Raw genomic sequence first — 21182 nt, 5'->3', positions numbered from 1 at the left:
AGTCCAAAGGCATGGCACTTAGTTCTGCCTTTGCCGGTATCTAGGTGTGAGCTGATGGAGCCTGGAACTCAAATCGGAGACCAGGCCATCGGGCAGCAGTGTGCACTCGGCGAGACCACTGAGACCCAGAGAGGGCAGAAGGGAACGGGGTAGAGGGAGATGTGGGGGAACGGGAAGGGACAAACACGACCCGGTGGCTGACTGGAAGCCAGGATGAGGGGGGAAAAAAGGAGGGGTACAGGGGTGCACCTCAGCCCCTGGAAGCTTCCCACAGTCCACAGAGGGAAAGGTGTTTTTAATTTCTACGTTACCGCTTCCAGCTTAAAGGAAAATCGTTTCTGTCTCCACTCTACTGACAGGAGAATTCAAATCTCTCAAACATATGCTTCATTACTCCGCTCTCAGGTACCACCACTCAGTGAGACAGAAAGAGGAGGAGGAAACATATGTTTTCAGAAAGTAAACAAATCCCGGTGGGGGTAAGGAGGGGGTAATCACTCGAGGCAAAAGTGGTATTTTTCCTGGAAGCTTCTAGAGGGCAGGGACAATGTCCTTTAATTTGCTTCGTTGGGCACACTAGTGAGAAGGTGGGCAGGAGCATGGCAGCCAGAGGGGGTCTGTTCAGAACCCTGTTGAATTGAGGGACCGGGGCTGGGGTAAAGAGTTAATCTGTATAATCTCCTCACCTCACATTGGCCCCAGAACAGTCTCCACCCGCACACTGAGTCATTTTTCTAAGCTCTTTTTATTAAACAGTTTTCAGCCTAATGACTGACTTTTCTAAATCAATAAGAGGGCACAGTAAAGGTTTACAACTCCCCCAGCCTCTGGCTCTGTGAAAGCCACAGAATTTTGAAACCGACTTGAATCCAAAAGTTCTAAGTTTAAAACTAAAATGACTTTAAACACCCAGTTTCCAATTGTGTTTCCAATAGCACTAATAATTAAAGAATCGCATTTTTTTAAAAAACTCTGTAACCAAAATATCTCTTTGAGTCAGCGCCATAAAAGTACACTAATTAAAACCAGCATCTTCTGGGCTCTGATGAGAAATTCACCCTTTTATAATGGGATTACTAGAGCTTTGCTGTACAGATGAGTGGTTTGATTAATAATTTACATTTTTGAGGATATATCACCTCGCTCATGGTCATGGCTTGCGTTCCTAAAATTCTTCTATCCAGTTTAATATTATTACATTTAGCCCTAGCAAAGGAATTAAGTTCTGATTAGACATCAACGTAATTATTCTCTCCCGTACGTTATTTTCAAAGAAGAAAGGGCTGTGACAGGATGACCCGTGGTCGGAGTCAGGGACTCAGTGGGGCTCGGCCCCCACGGAGCTGGAGCGTGAGCAGGAGAACTGTCAGACTAGTCAAGGGGAAAAATTGTGAAATGGAGAAAAATTGCTCAGTGCTCACTTAAAACCCCCACAACATTATAAAAACTAAATTAACAAATGATTGAATCTCAAAAACATGTTTATCAACATTCGAGCAATTATTTAGTCACATATTAACTGTGAAGGAAAAAAGCTTTGCTTGAATAATGTCCCTAAACAGTTATTTCAAGCAGAAATGACTGGAGAAATTGCTCCGAGCTGATGGAAAAGGGTGTTCTAACCAAGGTCAATTTTCTTTAGGGGGAGTGGGAGAGACAGGAATCTGACAGAAAAAAAAAAAAAAAAGTGTAAGAACTGCCAAGAGCAGATGGAAATGGGAAGCAAGGGAGTGGGGAGACAGCAGCACAGAAACACGGTCCCCCCACCCCACTGCCCCCCGCCATGTGGAAATGTCTTTTTCGTCTCCTCCGTAGAAAGCAGGTAGAAGAAACCTTCCAACACTGCCAGAATTTCGTGGGCCAGACAATGCAAATAAAATACGGCCTGAAAAAATGATATATGGCCTGAACACAACAAACCCTTCCCACTCGCGCTGCTTGTTTGTGTGTAAAATATACCAGATAGGGGCCAGAAGAGAAGCTTCGGGAAGCTGGAGAAAAAGGACTGCTCCTGGCAGTACTGACATTTCAAACAGCACAGTTTCGCATCTAAGAAGGTACAAAAGAAACCCCCTTTTCAAAGGCTACTTTACCCAAGTGCTCTCTCACCTGTGCCCAGAAGCTGTTTGAATATCATCTGTAGGGGGCAAAAGTGGGTGAAGTATATCGTGACCTCCGGCTTTATCAAGGCTCACGTCTGTAATGGCAATGCGCCATGGGTCTGGCACCACCCGGGGTAAAGCAGGCCACATAAGTGAGCTGTCTAGATAATAGTGCTCGAATACAGTGCTTCACAGTTTTCAAGACACTTTCATATATACTACCTCGACCCTATGGGGGGAAGCAGGACTGTAATTATTACCCCCATTTTGTAGATCGCAGAACTGAGGCTAATGGAGTCTAAATAACCACCTAAAGTCATAAAGCTTACCAATACCGAACTAGAATTAGAACCTAGATGTTCTGACTCCAAGCCATGTGTTTCTTTCATTGCCTTTCAGACACCACCCCCCAAATATATTTTAGCCACTTCAAATGAAAATGTGAAGGAAAAGAAAAACGGTGCAAGTAATTTGATCTTTCTTTGATTCACAACCATCACTATGGACACCGGCTGTTGGACCTCCTATAATATAGGGGCTACTGAGGCATGTAGGATGCACCCCTCTACGGAATGCCCTCAGGACTGCCCCATTCAGTGAGCCCCCGAGTCTACTTCTCTGTCTTCCACCCTTCCTGGCACTCATAACTTCTTGCTTCTCATAGGTACCTCCCTCTGGCATTCTTCCATAACCCTTCCACCTAACTCCTTATCTACCACTGGCTAGAAAACTAGAAAATCCAGCCTGCCAAAAGACCATGCATAAATTTGGAACAGCAGTAGCCACAGAACAAGGACCTGAGAAGCTCTCAGCCACCTCAGCAGGAGCTCCATGCATTTCGGGAGCACAGGGATGTCTTCTGCTTAACCCCTGTTTCTCCCCTCTGAAGAAGCCAGTTCAAGTTGCAGGTTAGGCAACTTCCAGAAAAGCTGAAGCATGTTCTCCCTCAAAGTCAGTGGCACCTTGGGGAAGACTGGAATCATCCACAATACAGAAAAAATTCCTAGGCATACCCCCCAAATACTCCCTGATAGGACACGTCTGAAAGTTAGAATGACATTCTGCAAGGAAAACAAAGCTCTGAGCTTTGTTTGAAGGTGTAGAGATGGCGGAGAGAGGCTGAAACATTCAAAATTCGATGCCGGTTTTCATCTCAAGGACCACAGATCCTACAACTTCCTAATTTTGCTTCATCTCAAGCACACCAAGAACAAGGACGACCATGTCACATGATGGCTTGGAAGAAGCTGGGGCATCGATGAGTTTCCTCATCTGTAAAATGGAGATAAATCCTATGAGAGAATTATGTAAGAGTAAGCATCATGTAGGAGGCACTTAATAAATTGCCATTAGTATTACTATCATCGTAATTATTATTAGGTAGGGGAGAAGAAAAAGAGAAAAAAAATCTTTTAGTGGAGTTTTTCAAGAAGAATTAATTAAGCAGAAACAAAAAACAATTGTGCTGCCCCATTTTACTAAGCACATCCAAGTAAATTAAATTTAGGAAACGAGGCAATGCAAAGATTGAAAATAAAGAACAACTTTTTTTTTAATGCTTCAATCATTATCAAAACAACATTAGCGAGAGAGCGCTCCAACCACTGTAGCAAAGGGCCCCAGGCTCATTTATGAGGGCAAAGGCTTCTTGCAAACGAAGACATAAAATCCAAATCGAGGCAGTAAGGATTGCTCGTGGAACTGTGCACATATTTGCAGAAAGCATTCACAGCTTAAATACCCCCAGTGTGGACGAGTGAAGGAATCCTAAAGAGAGTGTGGATCTAGGCCAATATCAAGATGAGCTTTCTTCAACTTCATGTGGTGGAGAAAATAGCTTGCATCAAATTTCATAGGAGTGAAGTATTGGAGCACGGATTTGGTCTACCGGAATCTTGGGGAGGGAGCGTATTTTAAGGAAGAAACAACTGTGCCCTCCCAATTTCAGCTCGTCAGAATAATAAGTAATTATAAGGGGGAAAAAGTGGCTGCCCTCTTTTTCTTAGCAAGCAATAATACATCAGCTTGCAGCGGTCCCTGATTTTAGTCTTGTCCCTCCCAATGTTTGTTACAGAAAGAATTCGGGGGCGATGTTTCTACAAACATGGCATAATTGCCTTGAGGTCTGGGACCATGGTTTCTTTTTTCTTATGGGGTTTATTTGTTCTAAATGTGAAGCAGGGAAAGAATAAGGGAATGAAACAAGAGGAAGAATTGAGTCCATATGGTGATGAGGTAGAAGGCACCCGCAGCGAGTTCAGACATCACTGAGTTGTCTCCATGTTCCTTTGCCAAACTTGTCCTCCTATGTTCACAACTGGAGAAATAATACGTATTTGTGTGTGTACATGTGTTTGGGTGAGAAAAAGAGAGAGAGAGAGAGAGAAGATACAACTAGTAGATGCTACCCCCACCCCCACTTTCCAGCCTCCGTTCACACGACTAGTGTTCAACCTCCACGCTAAAGCCAATCAAAATCTGGTCAGAACTTCCTTTCTCTCCTCGTCTTGTGCTACTCCGGGCCTAGAAAACACAATATGCACAATGCAGGACTGGGCAGAGATGGGAAGGCTGACACCCCAGGCCCTCAGAAAGGCAGCCATGTCCGCTACTCTGCATGCTGGACTGTGAGCGCAATCGCTCTCCCGCCCGCCTCCGGCGGGCCCACAGTTGTCAGATAACATCAGTGGGTCGGGTCATTCTGAGAATGAAACAAATCACAAACGCTCCATTCTGAAAAGCACCTGGACACCCCCGAAGAGTAAGTTTCAGCTCTCTGCTTTGACCCAATTCTCATGTCCCATCACTTCTTACCACCCCACTTTCAGCCAGCAGATCAGCTCCAAAACTAATCTAAGAAGTACATGAATGGTACATGTATTTTTAAAATGAGCTTAAATTATTCATTCAATTGCCAAATTGTTAGTCTCAACAAACTCTTCACAAGAGTCTGGCCGCATAAATAAGTGAACAAATACCTCGCGCTTCTGTACTGTACTTCATATAATCAACCCAACATCCCCTGAGGCTTTGACCCACGAAACTATTATGAATGTATGCTTTATTAGCTAATTTGAATAATTTTCTCAGCTAATTCTAAGATTCTCCTTGTAACACACAAAATAAGCTATAATCAACCTACCTTAAAATTCAAAGAGGTCAATCCTTATCAAGGTGCCATAAACCTACAAATTTGGAACATCAAGTCATCAGAAGCGTTATTTTTCTATCTGACCCCAATTCTCTGTAGAGCAAGAAAAAGGTGGCTGGTGTCCCATGCCTCAGGAAAGATAGAAACAAGCCCCAATAACTGTAATTAATTTCCCCTCCCAGGAGGCAGCATATCGAGGTAGTTAAAAAAAACAGACTCTAAGAGCCAGGCCCGCCTGGGTTCAAATCCTGCTTTCACCATTTATTAGTTATGTGGCCTTGAGCAAGTCACTTAACCATTCTGTGCCTTGGCTTTTCATCTGTTAAATGGGGATGCTGATAATAAGACTTACTTCGTAGGGTTATTGTGAAGATTAAAAGAATGAATACATATAGAGCACTTTATCACCGTCATCCCTAGCTGGGTCTTTGAGTCAAGGGAGGTACTCTCCATCCTGCTGGGACAGTCCTGCAAGTTAGTGAGGAGAAATGGAATTTCTGACCCATTCTGGCAAATGCCACAACAGCTCCTTTCACAGTCACACACAGGTGTAGTAAGGACGGAGACTCACAAAGAAAGAAGAGGTAACCACTCACGCAAATAAGAAAATGTAGGGCTGTCGAGTCAAGCTCCTGATCTCTCTGGAAATGGTCCCCGCGGTCAGAAGGAGTTCAGGCGTGTTCCACAAGCATCTAACCCACGCCTGGAGAAAACTGGTATTTAAGCAACCTCTTTTGTTTTTTTTTAAACCAGTCTTCAGGGCTTGTTGAGAGAAGATATCATTTACCCTTTCTGTAGGGATTTGCAGCCTCTGCGCACAGGTAAACAGAATGTCCTTGGACAATGACTTTGGACAATGTCCACCTCTCCAAAGAGTGAAACTCAGTGTCTCTAAAAACTGTGTTGTTCCTTAAACAGAATCTCTCACTGGGAAGTTTCTCTGTCAAGCATTAATGCTGGCATGGTAATTTATAAATTATACTTAGCATCTGAAAGCCCGGTGCCCAGAGAATGATGCCATAGGGCAGCACATCTAAAATGATCCCCAGCACTCACCTTGGAAAACTGCGGCATTCTGGATGATCAAGAACTTGAGCTCCATACTTGCAGACTGAAGCAGTTGTTCCATGTTCAACCGCGCTGTCAGTTGGTATTTTTCTTCCATCTTTCTGGAGCAGCATGTTGGGCCCTTGGGGAGACATACTTGCAGATCTGATCCTGAAACAAACAAGTTTTTCATGTTTCAGTAAGCAGAATGTCACACACACACACACACACACACACACACACACACACACACACATAAATGAAGCGAACAAGGCAAGACAATGCATTTTTTTAAAAACACAATAAAATCTTGATTATTCAAAATTAGTGTTTATCTTAACTAATCCCTGCTTTCCCCCAATTACCTTTATGACTGATTCTTTTTGAATAACCATTAGAATTAATTGCCTAGGTTTGACTCATAAATTCTGCACAAACTAATTTATAGCACCAAGTATACGTCATTGAACACCGATATTTAATTTGTCCGTTAAAAGATTAATCTTCACTCCTACAATTTATTTTTCTTGATTATAATTTATGAATGAGAGCACAACCAAGAGGCAATTTTCAAAATTCCGGTTATGATTTCCTAATGAAATGTATGTCTGCCAACCCAATGTGGATTTTTGGGATAAATGATTCAAACATCAATATCATATCAAAGCTTTGCTGTTGTTGTTAACTAAAGGTCTGGGGTAAGATTCACAGAGGAATAAACCAGAGGACAATATTAACATTCAGACAATCACCAAAATCCCTTACAACTACAACATTCTAGCGCTATTCAAATAGCGCTAGAATCTGAACTCCTGAGCTACTTCCTTGCCACCTCACTTATGATGCACAGTACCTTTTCATTTTTGCAGCTCCATAAAAAGTTGCCAAATGAAGAATCTCCTCGCTTATTCCAAAATTAGGGAAGCAGAACCTCTTCTTAGTCCTCATCCAATGTGACCTTTTACAGCATCCCTCACAGTCGACTAATCTCTCCTTCTTAAAGGGCTCTCCTCCTCCCTTGTTTTAGTGAACCTACCCCCAACACACACACACACACACACACACACACACACACACACACACACACACACACACACGCACCACATGCGTGCACGCACACACCTACTGCTACGGCCACTCTTATCTGCCTTTCTGTGCTTCCTCTTCTTCTGCCTGTCACTTTAATGTCATTGACCGTCCCCCGCGTTCTACATCTCTCCCCACCCATGATCTCATCTATACCCACATGACCGCTGAACTCCCTAACACAGCCCTCACCTCTCTCCTGAGCTCCAAAACCACATCTGCAACCACTCCATGGGCATCTCAAATTGAGCATACCCCAAACTGAACTCGATGTATCTCACACACACACACACACACACACACACACACACACACACACACACACACACAGTTCCATCTCTGGTGTTCTATGTCTCAGTTAATAATGATCATCTGCCAAGTTTCCCAATGACTGAAACCTTTGTCATGCTCAGCTCTTCACTGGTGACACAAGGCATTTCTGCACCCGTGGATGTCATCAGCATATGAATGAAAAGTGAAGCCAGGGGAGTAGATGAGAGTCATTCAACAAAAATTTTATTGGGCACCTACCACGTGCCAAGCACCACGGATATAGCAGATATAAACTGGCACGCATATGTACTTTGTATATATGTTGTGTATATGTACAGTTTGTGTATATATATGGTGTGTGTGTATATATATGTAATAAACTATACACACACACACAAACATACACACACACACATAGTCAAGTAGTGATAGTACTACAGAGAAAATAGAACAAAGGAAGGAAGGGAAAACAAACTGTGATATATACATACAGTGGATTACTACTCAGCCATACAAAGGAATGAACTCTTGATCCGTGCTACCATGGGGATGAACCCCAAAAACATTATGCTAAGCAACAGAAGCCACATAAAAAAATTACATACTCTATGGTTCCATTTATACAAAAGTCTACCAAATGAAAATTAACCTATAATGACAGAAAGCAGTTCAGTGTTTGCTGGGGAGGGGACACGGGGCAGGGAGGGGGCGGGAGAGAGGAAATTTGTCAGAGCGATGGATATTTTCATAATTTTGGTTGCAGTGATTGTCTCATGGCTGTACACGTGTCAAAATTATTAAATTATACCCTTAAAATATGTACTTTATTGTATGTTAATTATACCTCAATAAAGCTGTTATTTTTTTTTTTAATGTTTAAAAACCAAAGCCAGGGAGAACGGGTAGCTGGTGGCGGCAGCAACAATTCTATAATACAGGGTAGTCAGGGAAGGCTTCTTTCATCAGGTAACATCTGAGGAGAGACGAAGGAAATGAGGGGGAGTCCAATGATTTTATATCCTCCACCGATACTAGCAAATATTAGGGCTCAGTGATTATTAAGTCCAGTCTCCCTTCTCTTCTGCAACTCCCACTGTACTCAGACTCTCCCTCCAATGAGCATTTGTTGAGATCCTTCTGCAGGGGCCATGAACACGCACATCTCAGATCTCCTATTGCGCTGCGTGTAACTGACAAATGGCCCCAGCTGCTGTGCTCTGAGCTCACCACCATGTTGTACCCGAGCCACAATCCCCAGGGGCTGCCCCAGCCAATGACAAGAGCACAACAAAGATGCTAAGGTCTGTGAGACACAGAACTTTGCTGACAGGGATTTGGGCTCAAGGACTCCCCGTTGACCTTGACAAAACTTTCTTAAAACTGTACTGCTGTCAAAGATTCTTCCTACCCTACCTTCCTTCTTTCCCTCCCTCCTCCGCCACAGGGTCAGACCTGCACCACAGTGTGAGGGTTCTTCCAGCAGCCTTCAGCTCCCTGCTCATTTTCCTTCACAAAGGTTTCCCTTAGACATCTAGTGCCATACTGGCATCTGCTTCTCAGAGGACTCAATTGGACTCATCTTCTATGTGCCAAGCACTGCACTACATGGCGGAGGTACCACTTCGAACAAGAGAGACATGGTCCTTACCCCAAAGAGTTCACTGTCTAAAGGGGTTAACAGAGATAAATACCTAAGGCATAGGAGATGAGTGCAAAAAAGCAACATAGTTAGCCAGGATGACAAAACATGTGTATGGGGTAGAGGGAAGACTCCCCCAAAGTCCTGTAAGGTCTTTGGCAAAGTAAGGTCCTGTAATAAACATCAAATCTTATTGAAGGAAAGCATAGGCAGACATTTTAGACAGCTCTGTAACAACTGAGGTTTTAAAAGATGGGGGGCGGGGTGTGCGGTGAGAGACTAGCTAGTCCTAAGTGACCAGAAAATTTATTTCTATTACATCTTATTTCCCTAGGAATTCCAGTTAATCATGACCTTAATGTACGTGTCCAAGTTTTATTTTCTTAATTTAGGACTGAAATTCATCAAGTATTGCCTCACATGACATCACTGCTGGGAGTCCAGGGTATGGACTTTGAGCTCTCCCCCTCCCCTTCCTCAAGGGAGCTGACAAAAGTTGTCAACGGAGAGCACAGATAATACATATCACCAAACCGAATCCAGCACTGCAATTTATAGCACTGGATAGAAAGGTGATATTTAATGTGTCAAAATACAATTTGGGGTCTGGAGACACAGAGTTCAGATTTATCTCCTATAAATGTCAATCTCATAGACAAGCCTTAAACCGATTTTAAATACGGTCTAAGCCTAAAGGCTTTATGATTATCTTCTGAAAAAACAAAACAGAGCTAGTTCTAGCTCACTGTGTTCTTTCTACGGGCGGTTACAAAATGTAATGCTATTCTAGGAGTAGAAACTGATGCGGTTTACTGGACCACGAAGGGAAAGAGTCCCCTTCGGGAAGAGTGGCTAATCTAGATTTAAACAAGGTTGGTTGGGACACACGCGTAGATAGGAAAATCCTATAGAGCAGATACTTGCCATGTACCAAGTTCCTGTCCATTTGGCAATGTTTCATCTACTTTCTTGGTAAACTGATGCCTAAGTCATGTGTGTTTAAAATATCTGTATTTGAATACATTCACAAAATTAAATGTTCTAAATAAAATCCTTTGTGTTTCTAAATTTCCACTGGTGAGGACTTCCAGTTTTCGGGAATGGTAGGGTTTATTCGGCAGGGTAGCTGTTGATTATGTTCCTATTGCCACCAGCTCTAGCTAGTGGGAATCACAAAGTAACGGGGCTCAGATCTTTCCTCTGTGCAGTACTATGAGTTGTTGGGTCTTAGAAGGTAACAAACCACTCAGTGTACCTGCAGAAACCCAGGACCACCTCTCTGAATCACCATGACATCAGTTTGGTAACTTAGAGCTTGCATAGTGTGGCCCCTTCCCTGGCTTGGTCAAGTCTTATCATTGTAAAATCTCCCACTACCTCAAGAATTCGTTGAGCCAAACATCTTGAACAGAACAAAATGTCAAGTGAGAATTTGGGGGGAAAGATGTCAGACATCATGAAGAAAGATGTAGGTTATATCCTGATATAAGAAATGTACCATATAGTAACATCTATCCTCCCTCCCGGTTAAAAGTACCTGATCAATCAGTAAACCAGGACCACTGATCTGGGTGCTAAGAGTTAGCTATGTATTTGAGGAAATAAAAACATCTATAAGCTGATACGAATTCAGAATTTCCAAGCCAGGAAGGAGAGGAATATATACCAAAGGGAAAAACATTTTAAGTAAATTTCATATAACTCATAGGCCAGCTTAAAATAAGCTTCAGCACAAGAGAACATAAGGAACAAAGTGGGCCAGGAGAGCTAGACATGCCTAAATGAAATGACAATAATGAAACAGAACCATTTCAGTGCAGGAACAGACGCATGAAAGAAACAAAGCAGAACCAAAAGAAGTAGAGAAAGAATTTAGAGAGGAATCCTCATCAACGAAACAAAGAATTCCTCTGGAAACCAAATCTCAAGTGGGATAAATAAAAAGTAACCAAGGGCAAATAACTAAGGAGGTACACCAAGAACTGGTACATACTTGTATGAATGAAAGCAGAAAGGCCAATTCAAAAAATCAGATGCAACGTACAAAAGACATAATAAATAGCAAAGCATTCTTTAAGAATGTCAGAAACAAAAGATGGTCAAGGGAAAATAACTCCTTTATTAGATGGAAAGGAAAAGTAATCCTTGACCACACTCACCAGAGAGGTGCTCATTTTTTATATAAAAATGGAATTTGGCTGGGAAATGGGACTAGAGACAAGCAATATAGCCTGGGCTGGAGATGAGGCGAAGGCTCAGCAACTGACTATTCAAATGAGCCAGAAAGGTTCAAGTCTTTGGAGCTTAATAACTTTGCATTCTCAGATGCTTAAAAAAAAATTAACTGAAGTCATTACAGGGCTGCTAGTTCACATTTATTTTGGAGGATTAAAAAGTACCTTCATACTATAATCTCCTCTCCTAGATTTTCCATTCCTGAAGAACAGAGAATGACACCCATCTCCTTGGGATGCCCCGTCGATCCCACTCAGCCCTGCGCATATAATGTTGAATTAATGAGGGCCTCAGATCGAGAACACGGGTAAAAACAACTTCGTGTCTCTCTGATCTAAAACGAGGGAGTGGAGGCAGATGACCCCGAAAATTTTACATCTGTGCACTTAACTTTGATCTTGGAAAAATATTTTTAAATATCACAAAAATCAATTTCCAAACATCTTGAAGATACACAAATAGCTGTTTCACTTGAAGGGACTATAAAGTAATTTATTTCTGATTATTTTGAGGCAATGTCTTCCCTGCACACTGGGTCCGCTTCTGGGTCCGACAACTAAAAAGGGATATTTGGGTTATGGCAGCTTTCCTCTGGAGGATTCTTGCCACGTGTACCCAAGCTGGGCACCCTTACCAGTTACTTCCCCTCTCAGAGGCTAGGGCACAGGTGGACCACAGAAGGCTGTTTCCTGATGTGTACTCCTGTGTCAGGGGATGTCTCAGCCTTGGCTACCTGTGGCCTTGCTTTCTTGACCTCTGTCCTTTGGGCCCGGTTCTTGCTCTTTTTTTGGCTCCATTCAAGAACTTGCGGTCATAGGCTCACACATTCACTCGGAGACCCCATTTCAGGCCTGAGCCCTGCCCCTAATTGGAAGAGGACAGTGAACAATGTGCTGTAGGTCTGTCTAAATACATCTGTTCTATTGGATTTTATTCCAAATCAGCAAGTATTAATGGCCTGGAGGTCAGCATCATGGCAGGCACTATGGGCGGGAAAGAGCAAACACAGTGTGGCCCCCTTGTCAAGTTGCTTATCATGTGGTCCTACGCCACCACTGGCTAGCCGCACAAGCAAGGGTAGGTCACTTAAATCCCACATGCCTTTCTGTCCCTATCTCTAAAAGGGGATTATCAATAGCATTTACCTTACAGAGTCATTGCAAGGACTGAGTGAGATGATGTGGGTAAAGCTCTTGGCCTTCTTGGCACAGTATGTGTTAAGCAACATTAAAATAAACAAATACAAAACTCACACACAGAGACCAGACTTTCACACAAAAATAGCTAGAGAACAGTAAAAGTTGGTATGTGGTCAGGTGACAAAATACGCAGTATCTTTTCTGAGGTGATGGAAAGAGTCTATTTTCACTGGGGATAGGGGGTTTCATGGGTGCGTACATGTGTAAAAACTCATTAAATGCTTCCCTCAGCCCAGGTGTATTTTACTGTTTGTGAATTATCTCAATCAAGTTGGTTTTTAAAATACGTCCTACGGACAACATTTGCTAGATAAATGAGTGCTCACCAGAGGCTCTGGGGGCCAAACGAAACTTCCAGGGGAGAGGTAGGACTTGAGCTAGATGGGAAGGATTTGAAGAGGCGAAGGGGTACAATGGGTTTGGCAGCAGCAAGACTAACCTGCCTGCTGGTATGTGGGGCACAGCTAGCTTCTCAGGGTAGAATGGGAGTGCGCAGAGAAACCTGGGGGCTTGGCCCCCCAGGCTATAAAGGTCTGCTGTTGGTTCTCGAACAAAAGCAGAACTCGAGGAGGAGTGCTGCGTAGGAGGATGAGTCTTACGGCCTGAAACTGGGAATGGACTAAATAACCACTCAAGGTCACTTCCAGCCTGCCAGTTCTCTAATTACCTTTATTGTGTTCTATACGTTGGTTATTTTACTCCACTGCAATTTTACTAATGACTATAAATTGTCAAAAATCCCATTAAAAAAACACAATAAAGAACATAAGAAATATTAATGTAGACCTTGCTCCTTATACTTTTCTAAGAGCAGATAAAACATATTCGAACAACAACAGAAGAGGGGGAATCGTCAGGGCTCAGTAACAATGAAAATTGAAATCTTTTCCATATATACATATATATATATGATGATTTGACACATTTCTTTGCCAAGGTCTGCTTTATGAACGGCAGATTATTTTTTTTTTTGCTAACAAAGGTACATTGTGCTAAAAAAATGATGTAATATCATCATTAAAGAAATATTAAGCAGAAGAATGAATGATATCCCAAACTGGTTGCTTCATGACTTGTAGGGAAAGTAATAGATGCCTATTAAAATTATCCAAGGGATTAAGTGCAGGTTGCTCTACTAATGAACCAAAAAATCATATCAGACACTTTTAAAAGGTATTTTTTTAAACGGAGGACAAGTCGATTAGCCATCCAAAAATATTAACTAATTTCCTTAGCATATAATAGTGACGTGCTATTAGAACAGTGCCTTTTCCCCTAATTAATCATTATCTAAATCAAATCTTACACGCTCATTAATTTCTCACTAATCAAGATAGGAATACAGATGAAAGAAATGACTTCATTCGAAACCGGTGGGGAAAGTCATGATTGCTGGTGGAAGAAATCATCTTAGGGAACCCAGCTGAAGGTTACCCTTCTGTTATTTAGCCTGAAAGAACATGACCTTGCAGAGGGTGCACCTGGGTATCACGAGCTCAGACTTCAAATCAAAGATCATGCCTGGGGCCACCACAGACTCTGCCTCTGTAAAAGGCAGGCCAAAATGTCGCTACCACACTGGAGTACTGGGAGTTTAAAGCAACCCTGGAGATAAGCCATTCTCTAAGCCTGAGAATTAAAGAATGATTTACTTTTATCTCTACTGCCAACTGTCAATTAACTGCGTATCATTTCATGCCTGGTAAAGGTTGAATCCCTAGACCGCTAGCTACACTCTCCCACAAACAGGTTCTTTCTGGACCCCATTCCCAACCAGCAGTCAACATGTGCTCTGGGAATACAAATTCACTGATTACCCTCAGCTGGCCAAAGTGGTGTACGGTTCATTCATCCAACATTTACTGAACGCCTACTTTGGGCCAGGGCCCATGCCCAACCCGAGGAGTACAATAAAGACCAGGACACAGTCCCTGTCCAGGATATGGACTTCCAAACTAACTAGAAACCTCTAGGTCATTCTAGACACCTTACCCACCCTCATCCCCTGTAGCCAAATGCCACTAAATCCCACTGGTTCTACTTTGTAAATGTCCCTCATCACCCTGCCTCTTTTCACTTGGACAGCTGTAAAGAGCCTCCACACTGGTCTTCCTACCTCTACTAGGCTCTCCTCCACCCGAGCCCCAGAGAGATCCTGCTAAAGGACATATCTGATCACATCATTCTCCTTCTTAAAAACCCTTCAAGAAAATGGAACAAGGGGGTGCCTGGGTGGCGCAGTCAGGTAAGTGTCTGACTCTTGATTTCAGCTCAGGTCACGATCTCAGGGTTGTGAGACTGAGCCCTGCGTCAGGCTCCATGCTCACCAGGGAGTCTGCTTAGGATTCTCTCTCCCTCTGCCCTTCCACGTGCACCGCCCCTCACCCCCCCCTCTCTCAGAAAGAAAGAAAGAAAAAAGGAAAGAAAAGAAAAGGGAGCAAGGGCACAGGGGTGTGAAAATGGGTGGCCCAGCCAGGCACTGCCAAGAAACCTGGTAAGGCTACAGGGAAAAGTGAGCTGTGGAGAGTGGCCAGGGCCAGATGCTGAGGAGCTCTGGGAGTCCTGCTACAAGATGATTTCCACATATCTTTGGTTCTTTTTTGTTTGTTATCTTTACAACTTTTTTCCCAGCTTTACTGAGGTATCATCGACTCCTACTCATCTTTGGACTGGATTCTCACAGGAACCAGTGTTTATGGGAGCAGAAAGAGATGTACTCCACAAGCTTTGTCCTTTGAATTCCCACAGCACTCTGCATCCTTTATGAAGACACTTCTACTCTAACTTGCATCATAGTTACATCTGCATGGCTTATCTCCACCGGATTTAAGTTCCTCGATGCAAAGACCCCTGACTGACTCATCTTTGTATCTCCAGGGACCCGCTGAGGTTTGGGCTTGATGCCCTCCCCTTTGACTTGAAACCAATGCCAGAACTTCAAGAGAGTTCAGCTTTAAAGGAACTAGATCAGATTAACTGATGCTACTACAGCAACTTTTAGAAGAGTGGTATTCCAGGGAAAATGAAGGAAGAGTCCTCAGAGCCCCACATAAAGATATCTCTCTCTCTCTCTCTCTCTCTCTCTCTCTCTCTCATACTCTTTAGACACGGGGAAAAGTCCTAATAAAAACAAAATTGGGTTGGAGAACAATGCCAGTTGGGATAAAAAAAAAAAAAACCTTTTAGTTTAGAATTTTGCCAGAGGGACTAAACTAAGGCAATTTCCCTGTCTCCCTGAGTCACTCTTTCACTGATTGTTATTCTACTCAGATAAGTAGCTGAGATCCCATCTTTCAGGAGATGTATAATTTCTATTTTTCAGATACAATCTTCAAATATGCAGACCTGAAGTATAGCTGAGAATTTCAACACCCTAGGCTCAATCTGAGCGCTAGGCCCTTTCCCCTGTGTATGAAATCACGTCGGAGGCAGGAGGAAGAGCCCTTCCCTACCAAGACTAAAGTGTTCTTACCTGCTCTGCTACCAAATCAGCTGTGTGACTTACTCAAGTATCTTCTCAAATCCAGGCCTGGCTAAGGTAATTTCAGAGCTGAGGATCTATGTTCCCCAACTGTAGGTCAATTGATAGTCACTGAGCCCATTCTAGACTGGGCATTGGGAGGACAACAACAAAAAGGCAAAGGATTTGCTTTGTCAGGAGCACTTGGCTCTACATGAACATAGATATGGGGCCAAGGCCAACGACTCAGGCTTACAGCGCTTCACTCTGCGCACATCCCCTTCTATATAGCCCTTTGTCTCCAGAGACCAACGAACGGCAGGGAGCCTCCTGATGGGATGGTACACAGTGGCAAAGGGAGGACCTGTGAAACCAGATAGACCAGGGGGGTATGAACCCCACTTAACAGCGGTGTGATCATAGGCAAGTTACTGCCTCTCTGAGCCTCGGTTTCCTTACCTGTAAAATGGGGACAAGATCACTTACCTCTCGACATGGTTCTGAGGATTAAATTAAACTTATTTCCTGCATCACAAACACATGGCTCCATTTCCAGCCTCCCTGTTTTGCTCATGCTATTCCTGTCCCTGGAGTGCCCTTCCCTGAGCTTCAGCTCTTCAAACCTTCTCATCCATAGTGTCTTTTTCATCATGTTTGCCGCCCCTACCCCGGCTACCCTCCCCACCAAATAATCCCCAAGAGCCGTCAACTCAGAATTCGCAGCACACTTTGTCCCTCTAATAGCGAATTTTGCAATCTAGGTGCTATAGCTATTGGCATACTTTTTGTATTCCTACCATTAAATTGTACATTTCTGGAGGCAGGAAGTGTATCTTGGCCATCCTTGTACTCCCTGACATGGCAGAGCGCCGGGTATATAGTACACACTCCACAAATGCTTGTTGGCTGAATGAACGAATACTCATCCTGGATTAATCAGGTGGGCCCTAAATTCGATGACAAGCGTCCTTACAAGAGACACACAGGCGGGAGACACAGAGAAGAGGAGGCCAGGTGAAGACAGAGGCAGACGCTGGAGGGACACAGCCCACAAGCCGAGGAAGGCCTGGAGCCAGCAGAAGCCAGAAGAGGCAAGGAAGGATCCGCCCCTAGAGCCTGTGGAGGGAACGTGGCCCTGCTGACACCTTGATTTTGAACTTCTGGCCTCCAGAACTGTGAGAGAATAAATTTCGGTTGTTTTAAGCCACCAAATTTGAGGCAATTTGGTATGGCAGCCCTAGGAAGCTAACACCCCCACTCTCTCCCTCTACCCCACCTGCAAGTATCTGCCTAGCAGTATTGAAATGTTCCATCATGGAGGAGTCAGTACTCTGGTTAGGCAATTTCCTCAGGTTTTGTCTTAAAGTGCAACACCCCTGGAGTAATGTCCTTATTACCTCAAGGCTAAAGAGTTTACTTGGGATTTTCATCCAGCACGGGAAAGAAGGGAGTGGGCAGGCAACCCAAAACACCTGGATGGGGATGAGGGGAAATGTCAAAAAGCAAGGAAAGATTTTTAAAAAGAGACTCAAACCAAATTTTATCTAGGGTCAGCCCTAAGAAAGTCCTACTGACAGAGCCCAAATGTAACTTGAACAACAACAGTCCTATGTTATAAGAAGGAGGAAGCCCTTATAGAAGCAAAAAATCCTAATATTGCCTCTGTCCTTGGCCCATATTTCTGAAAGTCTGTTAAGAGGGTGCTCAGACTGTGCCTCCGTCGGTTACGTGCCCGACTCTGGATTTTAGCTCAGGCCATGATCTCAGGGTCGTGAAATCGAGCCCTACGTTGGGCTCTGCGCTGGGCGTGGAGCCTGCTTGGGATTCTCTCTCCCTCTCCCTCTGCCCCTCCCCGCCCTGTGCGCTCGCTCGCTCTCTCAAATAAATAAAATCTTTTTTAAAAAGGGGGGGGGGCCTCAGACCAATCCAAACGCCTCATTCTCACTGCTCAACTGCATTTGTTTTCTTATGCTTCACAAACTAGGCATATTTCAGATACATGAAGAAATGTTTTCAAGCTCCTAGCAAGTAGTCACAAACAGAGCCAGGCAACAATGGCAGATGTCTATCCACCTGGGCCTCCAGCCCAACCACGAATTTGGTTGGAGTCTCTCTCCTAGTCTTGGGCACTCGGGGAGATACTGCTTAACCAGCTCCCGAGCAAATCTCTCCGATGCCCAATTGCCCTTACTGTTAAGATGCTTCTCCCGGCTCTAATGGCTAACCTAAATTTCAGTTTCAAGCCATTGCACCTTGTAATTACATTCTCAGCCACTGTAAATAATCAGTGTCCTCTATTTTATCTTTCCTCTTTCCCAACGACAGGAACCTATAGAAAAGGGGGTCGGTTGCCTTGTTAGTACAACACACGAACTGCACCTGAGCAAAATGCAACCGCAAGGAAATCAAACACTCACTCTTGATCCCTGAGGGAGAAGCCACGTTATTGATCTTCTCGCTTTTCCTACCCTTCAGCTGGTCTGAGTGTCTACACTGACATGCACGAGCGCTGTGGCATTTATGCCATCTTGGGGAATAGCTGTGTAAATGCTCCGGTAATTTTATACATCTTCCACATACTGTTGTGTTAGAACTTGAGAATCTGAAGGACTGCGAAGGACAGATTTTCCTCCTCCTCCCCCCGCCTCACCCTCATGTAATAGGAATCAAAATCCCCACTAATTGGCCCTCCTCCTACATGTCACTGAAGTCTAGACTTGGTGGCAACCCCTTTCTGTGGAAGAGATTTAATGAAGGAGAAAGTGCACGGGAGGGGTTTTGGCGAGCAAACCGTTGCAGAGCAACTATAGGAAGCTTCAAGACACAAGGCGTTCTTGGTAAGCTGAGACTGAAAGCCAAAGGATATTGTCTGTCTGTCTGTCTGTCTGTGTCTTTTACATGCACAAACACACATGTTGGTGCGTCCACTCTACCCTGAACCAAATGTCTCCCCAAATCGAGGAAAATCTAAGTTATTAATGCAACACCTAAAAGACTTCTCAGTGATGCTCACTGGTGACTCTTTTCCTCCTTGCTTTCTTCGGGAGCTATGAAAAACAAAAATAAATTACCCAAACAGTGATCTGGGGATTTTGCTTCCATTCCCATGATTTCACTGAAAAACTCAAAAATTTTTAATAGTCACTTCATTCTTCTGTCAAGGCGTGGGTGATGCAGATACAGAGCTCCCCAGAGCCCCGTGTGGGCTCCAACAGGCAATGCCAGGAGGGCTCCACATCAAGCTACACGAACCCAACCTGGATCTGGGGTCTCCCTGTGGGCGGCCAGTCTTAAATAACCTGCCTTCAGACCTTCAGAAAACCACCTGCTCTCAAGATCACAGCAGTTTGGTTCAGGAATATCTGCCTCATTTAATTTACTTTTTTTTTTTTAAGGGAGAAGTGCAATCAGAGAGAAACTGTGACACAGGAACTATGGAGCCAATTAGGTCCCAAACCATGCTGACCATGCGTGTCTAAGCAGTGCTGGGTTCAAGGTACCTGATGCTACAGTTAGCTGGGGCCATGATGGAAACAGGTTGATGTAATCACTGAGGCAGTTCAACTCCTAGATGATGACCTTCACTGAACAGGAAAATCAAATGCCCACGACCCCCAGGCTGCTGAACTCACTCAGGACACAGCATTCCCACAGATTCAAGCCACGGCTCCCCACCCCCCATGCCCACCTTCTTCCCCTCCACAGATCGGGAGACCCCCCCCCCCATGCCTGGTCCGCATCTGTCTACCTGTCTGCCTCCCCCACCAAGAGCAGGGAGAGTGGAATGCTTGGTTTTGAATCCCCAGCATCTCACACAGTCTGGGTTCTCAGAACTGGTTTCAGGAGTAACTCCCAGAAATGCGGAGCCCTTCGCAAGAGTAGTGATTAGGAACATGGCTCCGGGACCAGACTAAGTGTGATTCATTTCGGAAAAATATTTGTCCTTGGCCAAGTCACGAAACCTCTCTAAGCCTCAGTTTCCTCATCTGTAAAATGGGGGAAATAATGCTACCCACCTGGTAGTGCTATAGTGAGGATTAAATGGGATGTTGCCCATAAAGGGCTTAGCACAGCGCCTGGCTCAATAAATGTTAACGATTATTAGCACCGCCCCCACCACAGGTGCTCAATAAAAACTCGCTGAATTGAAGTCACACCAGTGGGAATGACTAGCAGATGTGAAGGCGGCCTGGGCTTTTTTTTTTTTTTTTTTTTTTTTTTTTTAGGTTTTTCCCACCTCACTCTGCCCCAGATGACCTCTGAGATTTTCTTTCTTTTTTTTTCTTTTTCCTTTCTTTTCTTTTCTTTTTTCTTTTTTTGATTTAAAGGATCGAATAGGGGATAGTTAGGCTCCACTTTTGCTGATCTTCAGCTTTTCATTCAGGGCAGAAAACCAAGTCTGGCGAAGTCAGGCCGATGATTTTCTGAGAAATATGACAAGGCTATTAAAAACTCGAAATGAAAGTTGTGTAATGAGCATGAATCTGAATACATTTAAATTTCCTCTAGATCCGGTAACTCCAGCAACACCGTGACATATATTGCTAAGTGTGCTCTGGCAGACGTGAGGAGACCAAGGCCCTAAAAGATAGCAGGGTTTCTTCAAGGGTGGGGGTGGGGAGGGGACAAACAATTGTCATGAAAATTAACCCCTGAAAATGCACCGGATTTTATTACCAAACGGATGCCTGAGGAGATTACTAGATTTTTAGGGTCTTTACTATCAAGAGAGCAACCTGCATGCCTGACATAATTAAGAAGAGACTCAATTATCTAGTAAACTGAAATTTCAAACCACCCTGCTTACCTAAATGAGAAAAGCTGCTTAGACTAAAGCGTCATTACTTCTATTTAGACAAGCCTTAGCAAAGATATACAGGGAGCTAAAGAATGGGACCCCACATTCTTCCCCTAAGCCACAACAATGCCTGTTTATGTAAATAGGATCTTCAACAACAGGACGGAATCTGAAAAAAAAAAAATGTTTTCA

At 43.8% G+C, this 21182-nt stretch overlaps 1 protein-coding gene across 4 annotated transcripts in view; it reads right to left on the bottom strand.

Moving 5' to 3' along the window:
* Positions 1–21182, bottom strand: part of GPC3 (glypican 3) — a 402420-nt gene that overhangs the window by 364830 nt on the left and 16408 nt on the right. For 2 of the 4 annotated variants that reach the window (XM_088028917.1, XM_088028918.1), the window contains one exon: positions 6310–6471. The exons of 1 other annotated variant lie outside the window; for it this stretch is intronic. In XM_088028917.1, the coding sequence (XP_087885043.1) occupies positions 6310–6471 (162 nt within the window). The remainder of the gene's footprint in view (positions 1–6309; positions 6472–21182) is intronic. One more of the 4 variants, XM_088028919.1, reaches the window with a different exon arrangement.

The sequence above is a fragment of the Eumetopias jubatus genome, unplaced genomic scaffold, assembly GCF_037043125.1.
Source record: "Eumetopias jubatus isolate StellerSeaLion01/CBP00866 unplaced genomic scaffold, mEumJub1_p1.0 scaffold_11, whole genome shotgun sequence".
Classification (NCBI taxonomy): Eukaryota; Metazoa; Chordata; class Mammalia; order Carnivora; family Otariidae; genus Eumetopias; species Eumetopias jubatus.
The sequence above is the reverse complement of the archived record's forward strand: the minus strand, read 5'-3'. Positions and strand labels throughout refer to the sequence as shown.